General features: G+C 45.4%; 1 protein-coding gene across 10 annotated transcripts in view; it reads left to right on the plus strand.

Annotated features, from left to right (window-relative positions):
• The window catches only part of GSG1L (GSG1 like), a 138,904-nt gene that overhangs the window by 12,102 nt on the left and 107,490 nt on the right, over positions 1-19,312 (plus strand). Inside the window, exon 1 of one of the 10 annotated variants that reach the window (XM_073362638.1) lies at positions 5,228-5,244. The exons of the other annotated variants lie outside the window; for them this stretch is intronic. Within the exon in view, the coding sequence (XP_073218739.1) occupies positions 5,241-5,244 (4 nt within the window). The 5' untranslated portion in view covers positions 5,228-5,240. Of the gene's footprint in view, positions 1-5,227; positions 5,245-19,312 lie in introns of those variants that run through there. 10 annotated transcript variants of the gene reach the window in all.

The raw sequence follows: 19,312 nt of genomic DNA on the forward strand, positions 1-19,312 counted from the left end.
AATGTGTGGATAAAGGAGAACCAGCTGATATATTGTATTTTGACTTCCCAAAGGCCTTTGACAATGTCTCATATAAGAGGCTACTAAAGAAGTTAAGTGGTCATGGGGCGAGAGGCAGAGTATTGCCATAGATCAAAAAACTGGCTAGGAGACAGAAAATAAACACTAAGATTCAATTGTCAATTTTCATCATGGCAAAGCTTAGCAGTAGGGCCTCAAGGTTCCATACTGGGTCCTGTGTTTGTTTTTATATATTTATTAATGATCTGGAAAGGCAGGTAGTAATGAGGAAATCATTGAGGCCAAGATCTGAACAAGATTCAAAAGAGATTGGCCATTTATATGGATATCAAGAAGATCCAGATTGATCATAATTAATTATGAACAAATTTTGGAAGATAGGCTTCAAGACTCAAGCTAAGAGATGAGGCTATGACCTGTTTGGGGGAAGATTATCCCACATCTTCCTATTATGGAGGTATTACACCTTTCTCTGAAGCATCTGGTTCTGGTCACTGTCAGAGACAGGACACTGGACTAGATGGAGTCTGGGTCTGATCCAGTCTGGCAATTCCTATGCCCCTATAAAATGAATGATGTCGTCCGTAGTTCTCAGAGTTATTGTATCAGGCTGTCTTCGGACTCAGGCAGAGATTACTGTAGCAATAACTCTTGGGTCACATTTTCAAACATTTTTTCACTGCCAGGAGTGGTTTTTTTAAATGAAAGCTGAGAGTCTGGCATCATCACATGGCTCCAGGAGCTGGGGCCCAAACCTCCTGCTTTGGGTTGCTGTCTCTTACCTCCACACAATCAGAATTACATGTCAAGTTTAAACTGCAAAACTATCTATAATATTTCCACAGAATAATGTCTATCTCCACACTGCACACAATGCATTTCTAGTGAGAAATATTAAATATGTATAAACGTGTAAATTCTAATATTTATAATATTTTTATACTTCTATATTTAAATATGAATATATATAAGCAGTTAATGATTTGCATTTTGTTTTTGTAATATACTAATTCACTTTTGTTTTAAGAAATTAATGAGTGACAAGTGCAGCTACAATAGTCACAGGCAAACAGATAAGCATTAACCCTGAAAAGATAAAAATTGTCACAGACAAAAGCAAAAGATAATGGGGTGAAATTCATCATGCTGCTGAGGGTTAGCAAAGGCTGGTGCACCACTTTATTTTTGCGTCTATTTGTGATGGTGCTCTACACAAGTGTGAACTTCACCTAGCCTGATTACATATAGATATGGGGGTGTGTGGGTATGCAAATGGTGTTTAGTATTCTTTTTGATGGATTTTTAGTGGGTTTCAAAATATTTCCTGTTAGTTTTAATTTTATTGAATATTTCCATGTTCTTTTTTGTATTGGAGGTTGAATAAGAGCATCTCATTTACCTTCTCTAGCCCCTGCCTTCTATCATGTCCCCTCTTATCCAGTTCCCCTTAAATAGTCCTAGTCTTAACGCCTCTTTATACAGAAATCTATCCACTCCTCTAATTGTTTGCATTGCCCATCTCTGGAGCTCATTGATTTCTGGTATATTCTTTGGATGGTGTGATAGAATTGACAGTATAATGCTATTTGCACTATTATTTTCCATCCATTTTCTTTGCTTGTTGGCCACTGCTACACGCAGCAGAGGACTTTACTAAGCCATCTGCAGTGCAACCCAGCTCTTTTCCCAGGGTGGTTCCAGTGGATTTAGAATTCAGTAAGGAGTGTGAGAAGTTAAAATTACTCCTCCAAGGTGCATTAACTGGCATTTGCCAACATGGAATGTCATCTGCCGTCATGCTGCCCATTACCCTGGCTTTGTCAGGTCCCTATGGTACCTCTATTCCACCGTTTTGAAATGTTGCTGTTCTCAAAAATGTAAACTAAAGCTATGTTTGGGAAGGGTGATTTTTTGGGGTAACTCTGAACTAAAAGTTTGGCAGTGGTGGTCTAAATTGCCACAATGGTCCACTCTGCAAGTAGCACCAACCATTCCTTTCCCTTTCCTCTGACTACTCTCTTCCTGGTTTTCTGCTACCTGGCCACCTGTTTCTGTGTTGGTGCAATGATTCTGTGAGCACAGCACCCCTATGTGAGGCCATGCCACCAGGAGCTGCTGATGCTACAGCTGCTGGAGTTCCTCCACACCCTGCTGCTGAGGGTCCCATGTGGTGCTCTGGGTCCTGAACGTTGTTAAGATGTGGGTAGGAAAGGGAGGGGCCATTGTCCCGTCAGTTTGGACCATGGAGCAAACAGTGGGGCAAGGGTAAGGCAGATCATAGTGACACATGCCTAGTGAAGACCTGCAATGGGGGAGAAAGGTGATCTCCAAGACCCCTCACAGGCTGTTTTCTCCCCTTTCTTCTGCTCAGTGGAAGGTTTTCATCATAAAGGTTAAGAGATGGCTTGATCTCAGTTTGTAAGTATCTACCTGCGGAGAAGACAGCAGAGGGCTCTTCAGTCCGGCAGAAAAAGGCACAACAAGATCCAGTGCCTGGGAGCTGAAGCTAGACAAATTCAGGCTAGCAATAAGATGCAATTTTCTCATAGTGAGGGTGATTAACCATGGAATAGCTTACCTGGGGATGTGGCGGATTCTCCATCACTTGAAGTCTTTGTGGTGAGATTGGGTATCTTTCAAAAAGACCTGCTCTAGCCCAATTAGAAGTTATGGTGTTGATGCCAGAATCACGGGGTGATTTTTTTTTCTGGCCTATGTTGTGGAGGAGGTCAGACAAGATGATCATAATGGCCCCTTCTGGTCTTAGGCTATTCACTTCTTGGCTTAAACTATTCTGCTCTCACTGAGTGCTGTTGGCTCTTCCCACAGGTGGCATGTGCCAGTTGGGGCAGGAGGCATGTTAACTGAATTATTTATTCCAGGACACAACACACTGGAACAATAAGGCTGAAGTTTTAATTAGAGCTGCTTGAATAGCAAATTAGTTCAGCCAGCTGCTAAGAAATCAATCCCTGGAATCTATTGCCAGCATTATATCCCTGGGTGGTCATCAAAGACAATTAAGCTATGCCAGGAATTCAGATCTGCTGGTAACAAGCAGGAGGCTGTTCATAAGAGCAAAGAACTCATTCAACTGCTGGATCAAACCAGGTGTGATCGATAGAGGGAGACAGTCACAAAGGTGGACTTTACTCATTTCAGCCGGAAAGCCTGGCAGACCATTAAAAGTCTTTCTGGATATTCCAGGCTCATCAAAAAGGTGTTTCCTGTCTCTACAAATGCTGTCATTTGCTAGCCAATGGCAATTGCCCATAGACAGAACCTGGATAAGTCTTTCAGCCCTGCAGTCAAAACTGAGATTACAGATGGCAGGCTCCTAGTGTGGACTCAAACTTGATGGGTCTTTACTGGACCATAAAGTTTATGAAAACAGGAAAGGCTCCAGACCTATCCATATGAAGTTCCTACGATACCTAGGGCTAAAAGGTGATTGCTTTGGTTCCTCAATCAGTGTTTCCAGAATAACCGCATGCCAAAAAATGGCACAATGCAAAGATTGTAGCCATTCTGAAACCAGGAAAACCCTGGAAGATCCCAAGAGCTAGTGATCCATCTCTCTACCTTGTGTCAAATACAAGTTTATGAAGAGATCGATTCTGATGTGCATCAATGAGGTTATCAAGCCACAACTGCTCTTTGTTCAGGCTGGCTTCAAATGAGCACGCTGTACCCAAGATCACATTATTCACCCAACACAAGACATTGAAGATGCCTTTGAGAAGAGCAAGAAAGTTGGTGCTGTTCTGGTGGATCTATCAGCTGCACGTGATGCTGTTTGGCAGGTGGGGCTGACTGCCAAGTTGTGTCACATTATTCTCTCTAAACCCATGGTGCAGCTCATCTTGGAAACGATGATAAATTTGAGTTCCTATTTGCAAGCTGGAGACAAACTTAACTGGCTTAGACATATCTGTAGTGGACTCCTGCAAGGATCCATTGTAGGTCTCCTCCTTTTCAACATATATGCTTTCTGGCTTTAATTGGTGGTAGGTTGTAAGTATGCACATGTGGATGGGCTCTGTCTCGCTGATGTGGATAACGATCTACCCAACGCTGAAGAGATGCTCTGCCAGGATATGAATGCTCTGGCCAAAGCTTCATCAAATGGAGATTTGCTCTGAGAGTCTGATAGTGGCCACAAACTTCCATCTAAACAATTGCCTGGCCTATCAACCCCTTACAGTCTGTGCTGAGGATCATCCACTCCCTTTCCAGCCAGTTGTCACTTATTTAGACTGCGGTCCAGTTTGACGCCTAATATACTGGTCACATCTAGAACACTTTAAGAGAACTCTCACCTCCTGCACGGCCGTGAGATAAAAGCTAACAGGAACCTCCTGGGGAACAGAAGCAAATGTTCTATGAACCTCATTCCCAGCACTGGTGTTCGCACCAACAGAATATTGTGCAGCAGTTTGGGGCAGAAGTTGGCACTGCCTCCCCCTCTGCTGGACATGGGTTTAGTGGGAGCACTGTGGGGAAGACAGAGCTCCTACACATTACCATTCAGCAGCAGCCATCACCAGCTACAAACCCCAGGTCCCTGCTGCAAAGCCCTTTAGACACCCCTCTTTTTGAATGGTGGTGATGGCAATATAAGGGTCACTTGCCAGCTAGGCAGATGTTTATGGCTGGCTTTGACTGTGACCCCTAAAGGGCAGGGGCCTCTGGCATGCTGAACCACATGGCGCACAGCCCTCATGACTTAAAGTAGCAGCAGCTTGTCTCAGGACAACAAATATGCACTGGGCCCTCAGAGCAGGGGTTGGCAGAGCACAGTGTGGTGTGTTCAAGTGGGACAGAAATATGGTCCTAACCAGCCTTTGGCCATATCACTGACTGCAACCTGTCCAAGGATGCTGCTGTGCACCTGTTTCCTTTCTCCCAAATGGAGAGTAAGGGGTACAGGGACTTTGCAGCTGCTTATGCTCCCAGGTGGCATATATCCTGACAGTGCTATTTTGCAAAGAGGGCCATGGCAGAGCTGTGTGCAGCCATGAGGGGAGCTATACGGTGTTCCCTGGGTAACTGTGACGGTGGTAAGGAGCATCTGTCCACTAATATATGGACCAGTGGTCAAACAGCTGTCATGGCCCAGTGGGTAAGAAACTGCAAGACTAGTACCACCCATGACTGCACCTTGTGAAGCAGGACTCCTCCAGGAGCATTGTGGGGAAGCTGCATCTTGTTGCAGAGGAATGGGTGAGCCCCTAACTCTCTGCTAGTGTTGTGGACACGGACAATGGATTGCATGTCACCAAGGCCATGCATGATGGAGGCCAGGGACATGCTGGAAGCCTCCTTCACTGCCTCAGTCTGGTGATGAGGGAATTCTAGAGGGGGATGCCCAGGTGCAGCGTGGTTTACAGTGGCTGTCAAATCCAAGGCCATGGAAACCGTCTCTGTGCAGCACGAGCGGCTGGTCTCACTCTCTTTGCCAGATAAAGCAGGAGGTGGTGACCAAGGAATTCTGCCTTTTGCATGCTGGAGCATCTGTTTGAGCAGAGAGCAGCAGGGCAAGCATTCTGCAACCCTACTTAGGCTCAGACAGACATCCTCCTGGACCTGTCTGCATTTCTCCGGCTGCTCATGGAGAAGATCTGCAACCACCTAGAGCAGGGGTTCTCAAACTTCATTGCCACCGTCACCCCCTTCTGGCAACAAAAATTACCACGGGGCCCCAGGAGGTGGGGACTGAAGTCTGAGCCTGCCCAAGCCCCACCACCCCGGGAGTGGTGGGGGGAAAGCCAAAGCCCCACTGCCCCAGGCTGGGGGGCCAAAGCCCAAGCCCAAGGGCTTCAGCCCCTGGCAGGGGGCCTGTAACCTTAGCCCCGTCACACAGGGCTGAAGCCCTCAGGCTTGGGCTTTGGTCCTGGGCCCCAATAAATCTAAGCTATCCCTGGTCAGTCCATTAAAATGGGGTCATGACCCACAGTTTGAGAACTGCTGGCCTAGAGCTGCAGTGAGGCCACCATGCTGGCAGCAGGGGTGATGTGGCATTGGCCAGGTAATCAATCCCTTTGCTGTGCAAACTGGAGAGGAAACTAACCCCACATAAAAACCTCTTCTAGCAACTGAGCACTACGCTGGGTTCTCTCTGATCGGGAACATGCTGTCTGTGCTTGTGGGAAATTTCCATTTACAAGCAATGATGGAAAAGAAGCTCCACCTGACTGCAACCCTCCTAGTCCCCTGTTTCAAAACCACCATGGCTTCATTTCTGTCAGGGAAGAGGAGGACACTTAGAGGTAGACTCATAGGCATGGTGGCTCAGATCCATGACCAAGAGCCTCCAACATGTGGCCAGCAGCATTACTACCTGCAAGCAATGTTCCCTCTAATTTTTTGACAGGCCGTGTGCGCAAAAAATGTCTTCTGTGCAGATTTTTGAAGCAGAGTTCAAATTTGTGCACCATGAGGCAAATGCACCCAAGCGAGTAAATTTAAAACGTTTTAATTTGCAATTTGTGATAATAATAGTTTTATACCATGTTATTTTATAAATGTCATCTTTAAATACTTAGAAAAAGGAAATTTAACCTCCTTTCCCTTTTCCCCCCTTTTGCCAGCTAATAGAATCTGGCTGTGTTGATAGATGGCAGATGAACAATGTCAAAAATCGCCCGTAAACGATATTTCGGCCTGGCTCCTATGTAGTATTTCATTTTTGTGCGCGCGGAGTTTAGTATCTGTGCACGCACACATGCACACAGCTTAGCGGGAACAGTGCCCGCAAGTGACACCATGGCAGATGCAGCAGCAGAGGGAGAGAGCAGCGGGTCCTTTTGGGACAGTCTGGAGGGCTTTCAATTGGTCAGCGTTGCTTCTGGCTCCTCTCAGGGCCAGGGTGTTGCTGCTGCTACAGTGAATGGGAGGAATGTCTCCATGATCCCAGGAGAATAAGCCCTAACTGAGACCCTCTGTCGTACTGGCAAATACCCAGAGATGTGAGGCCAGCACTGCACCAACTTGCTGTCACCCACCTTCCCTGTCCACTGCAGAGTGTGTGGCCCGAGTGCCCATTTAGTGTGGCTTTTAGTGATGACACAGGTGCACGTCTCTCCTGGGGAGTGTGGAGAGAAGTCTTTTCGTTTGGATGAATGATAAACAGCAATAAACCCTGCCAGAAGAGGCTGTGGGTGGGAGGAGGAGGCAAGTCTGGAGACAGCTTGCAGCCCTAGATCCCTAACTGTGACATAGCTGCACTCGTATTCTCCAGCCCCTTCCTCAGCAAATGCAGAATGTAGAGAGACTTAGCTCAGCATTCATCTCGAGCGACACAGACAGACACATGCGACCTGTCACATGGAGTGACTTCATCATGTCATTTACTCATTGCAGTGGAGGGGTGGGGCTAGACACAGGGGGAGCAGGACTAGCTCAGCCAACCCTGCCTGTGTTGGATTAGCAGGCTGACCCGATCTGAGCCTCTGAATTGGTTTGGGGGGTTCTGATGGACACTCCCTTTTCTACATGGTTCAAAACAAGGCTCTGGGCTGGTGTGAGTCACCAGATCTTCTAGCTCCTCCTCCAGCAATACCCTCTTGGGAAAGGGGCATCTCCCATGTCCTTATGGCAGGGAGCACCCACCTCCAGACAGTGTTGGGGTCACCGCTGTGGGAAGGTTCGGTGGGGAGAGCAAACCAGCTTCCACCATCCAGCAGTGGAGGGTGTGTTTTTCCATTAGCCTCCTTCCTCTCCCTCTCCTCCAGGGACTCCTGTCTCCTGGAGGGGCACCAGCTTTTAGGCAGTAGTGTCCAATAATAGTACCTGCCAATCCTTCCGAAGCAGCACCTGGCCCCAACAGAACGTGCAGACAGTGGCTGCTGCTTCTCCAGCAGGGGGACCTGAGCTTGAGAGCTGGGCACTGCCTTGGAGGCTGGGGCTGCCAGCATGTGGTACCTGCACCTTCTGCCCTCAGCTATGCACCTGTGCATGAAGCTGCTCTAAAATAGGATTCTCAGCCTTTTTCTTTCTGAGGCCCCCTTCCTAACATGCTATAAAAACTCCACGGCCCAGCTGTGCCACACCTGGTTTTCTCCATATACAAGCCAGGGCCGGCGTTGAGGGCAATTGCATGGGGCCCCCATGCCGCAGGGGGCCCCGCAAAGCTAAGTTGCTCAGGCTTCATCTTTGGGTGTTGGCACTCGGGGCCCCGGGCTGCAGTCCTGCACAGCGGGGCTTTGGCTTTCTGTCCCAGGCCCTAGCGAGTCTAACACCAGCCTTGCTTGGCGGACCCCCTGAAACCAAGGGGCCCCGGACCTCTGGTTGAGAATCATGGCTCTAAAGGGCCCAGTGCTCTTGTCACCAACTGCATAGCAGCCTCCTACAGAGGTTTCTGCATGTTCCTTCCCACACCTCCTTTCCTCTCTCCTGTGCCCCTGCATACATATTGACCCCTTTCCTGAGCCCCTCCCTGGGGCCCAGCAGAGTCACCCTGACCTGCCCCTAACAGCTGTGACCAAAGCGCACCCTTCTCTCCCAAACCCACAAAACCCTATTTCCTTTGCCTGTTGTTTTTGAATGTAAACCTTTACAGTTTTTGGAAAATAGGGAAATTTTCAATGAGCAATTAAGATGTTTTGGCAAAGTTTGAAGAGATGAAGCATCTTGCAAGCATGTGAGCGGCATATGGAGCAGCTCTCGGTCTCTCTAAGGAGTGGGGATGCCTCTCATCCTGCTGTGAGAAGCAGGGAGAGGGCACTGGGCTAGAGCTAGTGTTGATCAGAATGTGCTTTCGCAATGCGCTCTTTCCCTAGTATTGTGGAGACCTCTCTGCGCAAGTGACAGGCTGTGATCTAAAGGCTAGAGAAAGGTTTTTCCTCTGTAAGGGATTGGAGCTTTGGGGTTTTATTCGCCAACTGATGTGGGTAGTCTCTGCAGTTGCATAGTGGTAAATGAGGAGAGATGAATGTCTCAAACCTTGAGCCTGTCTGTGGAAAGGGCCACGCTGTGCTCCATCTCTTTAAAGAGGAGGTGCCTAGGTGCTGATGATGAACTCAGCAATTTCTAATGTGTACTGATCACCTACAGCACATGTTGTATTCCACCTTGGTTCGTAGAGGACTGTCTGAATCCACCATGCAAGTGAGGCAGAAGTTTAGCTCTTCCCATCTCTGTAACTTTCCTAATGCTACCCAGGACAGCTGCTGTTAAAATCCTCAGTGATTTCTGCTTTCTGGAGTCCAGGGGAGAGGATAAGGGAACTGCTGCTCATTTTAAATTTCTTGGTTCATCAGGAAAGCTGTGAAAATAGTTTTGCTAGCATAGCTGTTGTTTTCATCTCCTGGTAAGCTGCGCCTATTCAAACAAATGTGCTTTCATAGAGCCAAATGCAAAATTATACCTCCAGGAACAAGGAAGGCAGGCCATGCCTACAGAATGGGGGACTGTATCCTCGAAAGCAGTGACTCTGAAAAGGGATCTAGAGGTCACTGTGGACAAGCAACTGAACAGAACCAGCCAGTGTGACGCTGTGGCAAAAATGGCTCATGTGATCCGTGGATGTATAAACAGGGGAGTAATGAGTAGGAGTAGGGAAGTGACTTTTACCATTTTATGTGGCATCGGTGAGACTGCTACTAGAACCCTGCAAACAGTTCTGGTGTCCACATTTTAAAAATCTAAAAATCGGGGAGTTTGCAGAAAGGAGAAAATGATTCTAGGACTGGAGAAAATGCCGTAGGGTGAGACATTAGGGTATGTCCATGCTACAAGCAAGGCATGCGATTGCCCTGCTCACATACACATACTCACGCTAGCTCTGATTGAGCTAGCGTGAGTATAAAAAGCAGTGTAGCTATGGTAGCATGGGTGGTGGTGGCAGAGGCATGACTGACGTGTGCTGTCATAAATATAAGGGGAAGGGTAACAACAGTTATGTATGCAGTAATATAAAATCCCTTCTGGCCAGAGGTTACCTGTAAGGGGTTAAGAAGCTCAAATAACCTAAAAAGAAAAGGAGTACTTGTGGCACCTTAGAGACTAACCAATTTATTTGAGCATAAGCTTTCGTGAGCTACAGCTCACTTCATCGGATGCATACTGTGGAAAATACAGAAGATGTTTTTATACACACAGACCATGAAAAAATGGGTGTTTATCACTACAAAAGGTTTTCTCTCCCCCCACCCCACTCTCCTGCTGGTAATAGCTTATCTAAAGTGATCACTCTCCTTACAATGTGTATGATAATCAAGGTGGGCCATTTCCAGCACAAATCCAGGTTTTCTCCCCACCCTCCCCAACAAACCCACTCTCCTGTTGGTAATAGCTTATCAAAAGTGATCACTCTCCTCACAATGTGTGTGATAATCAAGGTGGGCCATTTCCAGTACAAAGCTTATACTCAAATAAATTGGTTAGTCTCTAAGGTGCCACAAGTACTCCTTTTCTTTTTGCGAATACAGACTAACATGGCTGTTACTCTGAAACCTGTCAAATAACCTAGTTGGCAGCAGACCTCAAGGACCAAGGGGAAGGAAGATACTTTCAAATCTGGGGGTGGGAGGAAAGGCTTTGTTTGTGCTCTTTGTTTGTGTGTTCTCTCAAGTAGAGAGAGAGAGACCAGGGCAGAAAAAAACCCATCTCTTAAGAACCTGCCTGAAAAAGCATCCAGAATTACTAAAATAGTAAGTAAAGCTAGGAAAGGCATCAGATTATCTTTTGTTTTAGCTTGTGCATTTTCCCTGTGCTGGAGGGAGGTTTATTCCTGTTTTTGTAACTTTGAAACTAAGCCTAGAGGGGAATTCTCTGTGTCTTAAATCTTTTTATTTTTCCCTGTAAAATTGCCTTCCATCTTAATTTTACAGAGGTGATTCTTTTACTTTTTTTAATAAAATTCTTCTTTTAAGAACCTGATTGCTTTTCAGTGTCCTAAAGACCCAAGGGTTTGGTCTGTGCTCACCTGTACCAATTGGTAAGGATATTATTCTCAAGCCTCCCCAGGAAAGGGGGTGTAGGGGTTTGGGGGGATATTTTGGGGGAATAGGAACTCCAAATGGTCCTTTCCCTGAATCTTTGTCTAACTCACTTGGTGATGGCAGCATACAGTCCGTCCAAGGACAAGGGATTTGTGCCTTGGGGAAGTTTTAACCTAAGCTGGTAAAAATAAGCGTAGGGGGTCTTTCATGCGGGTCCCCACATCTGTACCCCAGAGTTCAGAGTGGGGAGGGAAACCTGACATGGTGGCAAAGGTTGAATCATTTTGAATCAGAAGCACAAAGGGTTTAAAAGGATTTTTTTGTGCTTTTGGCTGCTTGAAAAACAGGGAGGTTTTTTTGTTTGTTTTTTGTCTGTTTTTTTAAAGGGACACTTTTTTTTTAAGCTGGAGTTTTTCTCTCTGCCTGAGGGCAGGGTAGTTAACTTCCTGCAAGGGAATTCACAAGTAGGGTTTTTTTGTTTTTTTTAGCTCTTGGGTTAGACTAGGCTGGGATGACGGACAGCGAAGTCCAAAAGAAACTAGAATTAGCCAGATTTGAAGCTGAAGAAAGACAAAAAGAACATGATAGACAGATGGCCTTAAGGCGCTTGAAGTTGGAGGCACAAACAGCCAGAGAAGAGGCTGCCCACAAGAGAGCTGTGGAGGCAGAAGAGGCTGCCCACAAGAGAGCTATGGAGGCATAATCACCCAGGGTGGAGGCTGCCCACAAGAGAGCCCTGGAGTCACAGGAAAGGGAGAGGCAGCACGCTGAGAAGGAGAGGGAAAAAGAGAAGAAGCATGAACTGGAGGTGATGGAGTGGAAACGACGAAGCCCTTCAGCAGCTGGCTTCACTTGCCCAAAAATCCACAAATGGGAGCGACTATGGCGGCAGTATGATGAATCCAGTAATATTTCTGAATATTTCCTCACCTTTGAGAGACTGTGCACCCTCCATGCAATTCCTGATGATCACAAGATGACCACACTGGTAGCAAAATTGACTGGAAGAGCTCTGGACATATTCAACAAGATGCCTATTGAAGATGCTTCTGACTATAGTAAATTTAAGGATTTGGTTTTAAAACAATTTCAAATTACACCTAAAATTTATGGGTAAAAATTTGAGCCCTTAAAAGAGAGGCTGGACTAAGTAATGTGGCTTATGTAAACCAGATGAAGGATCTGTTCCATAAATGGGTCAAAGGAAGGACTGTAACTAGCTTTGAAGGAATGTGTGATTTGGTTGTACAGGAGCAGTTCCTGACTATGACCGGTGATAATGTAAAGCAGTGGTTATGGGATAAGAAAATGGACTAGGCAGAAAGTTTTGCTTCTTATGCTGATCAATACGAACAGTCCCAAACCGCCAAAGAGGAGGGGAAAATCTAAACAAAATGGGTGGACGTAGCAGAGGAACAACCCTGGTCACAGTTTGGGTGGATAGCAGAAGGGGCACCCCAAGACCACACAATACCACCGGGGGCAGCCCAAGGCCCCACCTACACCCCAAGGAAAACCCCAGACACCTTATCATCCCACCACACCATTCTCCAGCAACCCACTTTGCCCCACTGACCAGTCAGCTGGGCAATGTTTTAAATGTAATGAGCTGGGGCATGTGAAGGCCAACTGTCCCAAGAACCCCAACACATGACAGTTCATTGCAACGGGGTCACACCAAAGGTCCTCAGGCCCAGATGCCTCCCAGATACCCTCAGAGTGAAGGGAAACTGTGAGTGTGGGCGGGAAGAAGGTTACAGCGTGGAGGGACACTGGAGCGCAGGTGTCAGCTATCCCCCAATCCTTAGTGGACCCCAACTTAATCAACCCAAAGGTCCAAGTGACGATTCAACCCTTCAAGTCAAACTCTTTTGACTTGCCTACAGCCAAGTTGCCTGTCCAGTACAAGGGCTGATCAGGAATGTGGACTTTTGCAGTCTATGATGATTATCCCATTCCCATGCTGCTGCGGGAAGACTTGGACAACCAATGTGAAGCTAGCCAAGAGGGTGGGAATGGTCACCCACAGCCAAGCTAAGTGAGCCATCACACCTATCCCTGTTCCTGAGCCTTCCATTGGGGCCCAGTCTGTATTACCAGAGACCCAGATGGAGGTGATATAACCGGATCCCCTGCCAACGTCTGCAACAGCAGTAGTTGAACCAGTCCCAGAGACCCAGCCAGAGTCAGTTCCAGAACCAGAACTGGCAGACCAACCAGCACCAGAACCATTGCCAGCACTGAGTCCAGCGCTTGCAACCCCGTCTACAACTCCAATGCCAGAGGGCACCACGAGCCTGCACTGGCAGCAGCAGATACACCTATGCAAGAGGCTCAACCGGAGCCTGAACCACAACCTAATGCACCCGCGGAGAGTGGTTCACAGTCACCGGAAGCAACCCCATCCCCTGCATCACTTCCCGAGGGACCAAGCCCAGGTCTACCATCCCGTGAGGAACTGATGTCTCCAGCATCAAGGGAACAGTTCCAGACCGAACAGGAAGCAGATGAAAGCTTCCAGAGAGCTTGGGCGGAGGCACGGAGCAATCCACCGCCTCTCAGCTCTTCTAATCGATCCCAGTTTGTTGTAGAAAGGGGGCTTTTATACAAGGAAACTCTTTCTGGTGGGCACCAGGAGGACTGGCATCTGCAGAGACAGCTGGTAGTTCCAACTAAGTACCGGGTAAAGCTCTTGGGCTTAGCCCACGATCATCATAGTGGCCATGCCGGGGTGAACAGAACCAAAGACCATTTGGGGAGGTCATTCCACTGGGAGCAAATGGGCAAAGACATTTCTACCTATGTCTGGTCTTGTGAGGTGTACCAAAGAGTGGAAAAACCCTCTCCAGCCACTCCCCATCATTGAGGTTCCATTTCAGTGTGTAGCTGTGGATATTCTGGGTCCTTTCCCAAAAAATACACCCAAACGAAAGCAGTACATACGGACTTTCATGGATTTTGCCACCCAAGGGCCAGAAGCAGTAGCTCTAAGTAACCCCAGAGCTAAAAGTGTGTGCCAGGCATTAACAGACATATTTGCCAGAGTAGGTTGGCCCTCCGACATCCTTACGGATTCAGAAACTAATTTCCTGGCAGGGACCATGAAAAGCCTTTGGGAAGCTCATGGGGTAAACCACTTGGTTGCCACCCCTTACCACCATCAAACAAATGGCATGGTGGAGAAGTTTAATGGAACTTTGGGGGCCATGATACGTAAATTCGTAAATGAGCACTCCAGTTATTGGGACCTAGTGTTGCAGCAGTTGCTCTTTGCCTTCAGGGCTGTACCACATCCCAGTTTAGGGTTGAACTTGTGTATGGCCGCGAGGTTAAGGGGCCACTACAGTTGGTAAAGCAGCAATGGAAGGGTTTTACGCCTTCTCCAGGAACAAACATTCTGGACTTTGTAACCAACCTACAAACTGCGCTCCGAACCTCTTTAGCCCTTGCTAAAGAAAACCTAAAAGATGCTCAGAAAGAGCAAAAGGCCTGGTATAATAAACATGCCAAAGAGCATTCCTTTAAAGTAGGGGACCAGGTCATGGTCTTGAAGGCGCTCCAGGTCCATAAGATGGAAGCATCATGGAAAGGGCCATTCATGGTCCAAGAGCGCCTGTAAGCTGCTAAAAGAAAAGGAGTACTTGTGGCACCTTAGAGACTAACCAATTTATTTGAGCATGAGCTTTCGTGAGCTACAGCTCACTCTCGCATCTCCCACCTCAAACCTAAAGTGTACCATCTTAATTCTCTAAAGTCCTTTTATTCCAGAGAATTAAAGGTTTGTCAGTTTACAGCCCAGGAAGGATATGACACTAAGTGGCCTGCAGGTGTCCACTACAAAGAAAAAAGTGACGGTGGCGTGGAAGAGGTGAACCTCTCAATGACCCTCTGACGTATGCAGCGCCAGCAGATCCTGGAGCTGTGCACTAGCTTTGCACCAGTGTTCTTAGCCACCCCAGGCCAGATCAAACGGGCATACCACTCCATTGACACAGGTAATGCTTGCCCAATTAGAGCCCAACCATACTGGGTGGCTCCTCAAGCCAAAACTGCTATAGAACAGGAAATCCAGGACATGTTACAGATGGGTGTAATCCATCCCTCTAACAGTGCATGGGCATCTCCAGTGGTTCTAGTTCCCAAACTGGATGGGGAAATACGCTTTTGCATGGACTACTGTAAGCTAAATGCTGTGACTTGCCCAAACAACTATCCAATGCCACGCACAGATAAGCTATTGGAGAAACTGGGACATGCCCAGTTCATCTCTACCTTAAACTTAACCAAGGGGTACTGGCAAGTACCGCTAAATGAATCTGCCACGGAAAGGTCCTCCTTCATCACCCATGTAGGGCTGTATGAATTTAATGTTCTCCCTTTCGGGCTGCAAAATGCACCCACCACCTTCGAAAAACTTATAGATAGTCTCCTAGTGAAATTGGGAAAATATGTAGTCGCCTATCTTGACGACGTTGCCATCTTTTCTGACTCATGGGCAGAACACCTGGAGCATCTCCAAAAAGTCTTTGAGCGCATAAGGGAGGCAGAACTAACTGTTAAGGCTAAAAAGTGTCAAATAGGCCTAAACAAAGTAACTTACCTTGAACACCAGGTGGGTCAAGAAACTATCAACGCCCTTCAGGCCAAAGTAAATGCTATCCAAAACTGGCCTGTCCCAAAGTGGAAAAAAACAGGTCCAAGCCTTCTTAGACTTGGCCAGATATTACAGGCGATATGTACCGTACTACAGCCAAATCGCTGCCCCACTAACAGACCTAACCAAAAAGAAACAGCCAAATGCAATTCAGTGGACTAAAAAGTGTCAAAAGGCGTTTAACCAGCTTAAAGCGACACTCATGTCTGACCCTGTGCTAAGGGCTCGAAACTTTGACAAACCTTTCCTAGTAACCACAAATGCATCCAAGCATTTGGAAGGACTAGATCAAGAGTTCCATCCTGTCATGTTTCTCAGCAAAAAACTGTCTGAGAGGGAAAGCCACTGGTCAATCAACAAAAGGGAACGTTATGCCATTGTGTACCCTCTGGAAAAGCTACGCCCATACATTTGGAGACGGCATTTCCACCTGCAAATCGACCATGCTGCACTGAAGTGGCTTCATATTGTCAAAAAAAAAAAATAACAAAAAACTTCTTCAGTGAAGTTTAGCTCTCCAAAATTTTGATTTGAAAATACAACACATTTCAGAAGCTTCTAATAAGGTGGCTAATGCGCTCTCCGGTAAAAGTTTCCCAAAATAAACTGGTTAAAATTGTCCTTAAAATGTGGAAAATATTGTTAGTTTTTATATAATCAGTAGTATATCTGAAGTTGCATGTGTCTCATTAACGCCGTTTTCTCCTAAAAATCTGGAAAGAAATCACAGCCAGTGTGGAACAGGCTGTCCACCACTATCTGTGATTTGGGGGGGCGTGTCATAAACATAAAGGGAAGGGTAACAACCTTTATGTATGCAGTAATATAAAATCCCTCCTGGCCAGAGGTTACCTGTAAGGGGTTAAGAAGCTCAAATAACCTAGTTGGCACCTGACCTCAAGGACCAATGGGAAAGGAAGATACTTTCAAATCTCGGGGGGGGGGGGAAAGGCTTTGTTTGTGCTCTTTGTTTGTGTGTTCTCTCAGTTAGAGAGAGAGAGAGAGAGGGAGAGACCAGGGGCAGAAAAAAAAACCATCTCTGAAGAACCTGCCTGAAAAAGCATCCAGAATTACTAAAATAGTAAGTAAAGTTCGGAAAGGCGTCAGATTATCTTTTGCTTTAGCTTGTGCATTTTCCCTATGCTGGAGGGAGGTTTATTCCTGTTTTTGTAACTTTGAAACTAAGCCTAGAGGGGAATTCTCTGTGTCTTAAATCTTTTTATTTTTCCCTGTAAAATTACCTTCCATCTTAATTTTACAGAGGTGATTCTTTTACGTTTTTTAATAAAATTCTTCTTTTAAGAACCTGATTGATTTTCTGTGTCCTAAAGACCCAAGGGTTTGGGCTGTGCTCACCTGTACCAATTGGTGAGAATATTATTCTCAAGCCTCCAGAAGAAAGGGGGTGTAGGGGTTTGGGGGGATATTTTGGGGGAATAGGAACTCCAAGTGGTTCTTTCCCTAAATCTTTGTGTCATAAATATAAAGGGAAGGGAAACCCCTTTAAAATCCCTCCTGGCCAGAGGAAAAATCCTCTCACCTGTAAAGGGTTAAGAAGCTAAAGGTAACCTCGCTGGCACCTGACCAAAATGACCAACGAGGAGACAAGATACTTTCAAAAGCTGAGAGGAGGGAGAGAAACAAAGGGTCTGTGTCTGTGGTCTGTCAGTACGCTGCTTTTGCCAGGGATAGACCAGGAATGGAGTCTTAGAACTTTTAGTAAGTAATCTAGCTAGGTATGTGTTAGATTATGATTTCTTTAAATGGCTGAGAAAAGAATTGTGCTGAATAGAATGACTATTTCTGTCTGTGTGTCTTTTTTGTAACTTAAGGTTTTGCCTAGAGGGATTCTCTATGTTTTGAATCTAATTACCCCGTAAGGTATCTACCATCCTGATTTTACAGAAATGATTCCTTTATTTCTATTTACTTCTATTTCTATTAAAAGTCTTCTTGTAAGAAAACTGAAAGCTTTTTCATTGTTCTCAGATCCAAGGTTTTGGGTCTGTGGTCACCTATGCAAATTGGTGAGGATTTTTACCAAACCTTTCCCAGGAAGTGGGGTGCAAGGGTTGGGAGGATTTTGGGGGAAAAGACGTGTCCAAACTGCGTTTCCCAGTAAACCCAGTTAGAGTTTGGTGATGGCAGTGGATATTCCAAGGACAAAGGATAAAATTAATTTGTACCTTGGGGAAGTTTTAACCTAAGCAGTAAAAGGTAAAAGGTAAAAGTAGGCTTAGGAGGTTTTCATGCAGGTCCCCACATCTGTACCCTAGAGTTCAGAGTGGGGGAGGAACCTTGACACTTTGTCTAACTCACTTGGTGATGGCGGCATACAGTCCATCCAAGGACAAGGGATTTGTGCCTTGGGGAAGTTTTAACCTAAGCTGGTAAAAATAAGCGTAGGGGGTCTTTCATGCGGGTCCCCACATCTGTACCCCAAAGTTCAGAGTGGGGAGGGAAACCTGACATGTGCCAAGTACAAATCTGCCTAAACTTGGTGGGTATGTACTCAGTCCATATCAGATGTGCCTCCACTGCCACTATGTGTGCTACGACAGCTACACTAATCTTTTTTTCTTCCAGTCCACTAGAACTTCTCCCCTATAACAAGTTTTATTAAACATTAACAATCCATGGAGTCCCTCGGCCAATTCTTTTAAGTCTCTTGGCTGCAATATATCAAAAGCTGCAAATTTTAAAATGTTTAATTTCAGTAGCTGCTGTTTAACATCCTCCTTAGATACTGTTGTAATGGAAATATTTCATCATTGTATGATGTGAATACTTCATCCAAATTCTTTCCAAATACAGGATGGAACTATTTATTGAACATTTTTCTTTTCTGCATCTGTATTAACAGCTTTATAGATCTAGTTGGGAATTGTATTTATTTCCTGCAAAAATTTCAATTTTTTTAAATTTTTGTTTAAAATGTTCACTGAACTTTTTGTGCTTTCATCACAAAACTGAAAACCAAACACTTGTTAGTTTTTGAAACTTTAAAACTAAATTTTCCATTTTCCAGGTTTTAAAACCAATGTTTAATAAAACCCTGCAAAATTTCAGTGAAAATTTCTTGTAAAGATTTCTGTTTCATTTAAAAAAAGGGGGGGGGAAACATTATTAGTTTAAAAAAAAGATCTCTAGTGAAAAAGTTTGGACAAGCATTACAATTTTACCATCTCAGTCTAGTAATGGATGTACACTATTGCTAAGATTCCTCGTTCCTGATAATTTTTAAAAAATTCCTTTGTGTTCTTACGTTGACCAAGCATGGATTTTTTTTTCCACTATACGTTTAGCATCCCTTATCAAATGTCTGCATTTATTAACAATTAATATAAATTAGAAGTTATCAGCATCTTTCTTTTCTATTTGTTATATTTTAATTTTCTCATTTGCTGCTTTACCTTCCCCTCTAAAGTAGGATTTTTTAAAAACTGATTTACCTTTCTTTTGTGATTATGGCTCTTTGGACATCTAGTACAATGTTCTTAAATTACTATCATTTACATTTTTCTTTTTAAATTTATCCTCCTGGTTATCTGGTCCACTTAATACTAAAGATCCCTGTTACTCACCCTGGCTGATTTATATGTTTTTTTGTTTTCCAAGTATCCCTTGTCTGTGTTTCATCAACAATTATTTTACCATGTTTTCCTTTCTTCATAATTCTTTAATCTTGTTTTTT

This window comes from Lepidochelys kempii, chromosome 10 (assembly GCF_965140265.1).
Source record: "Lepidochelys kempii isolate rLepKem1 chromosome 10, rLepKem1.hap2, whole genome shotgun sequence".
In the NCBI taxonomy this organism is placed as follows: Eukaryota; Metazoa; Chordata; order Testudines; family Cheloniidae; genus Lepidochelys; species Lepidochelys kempii.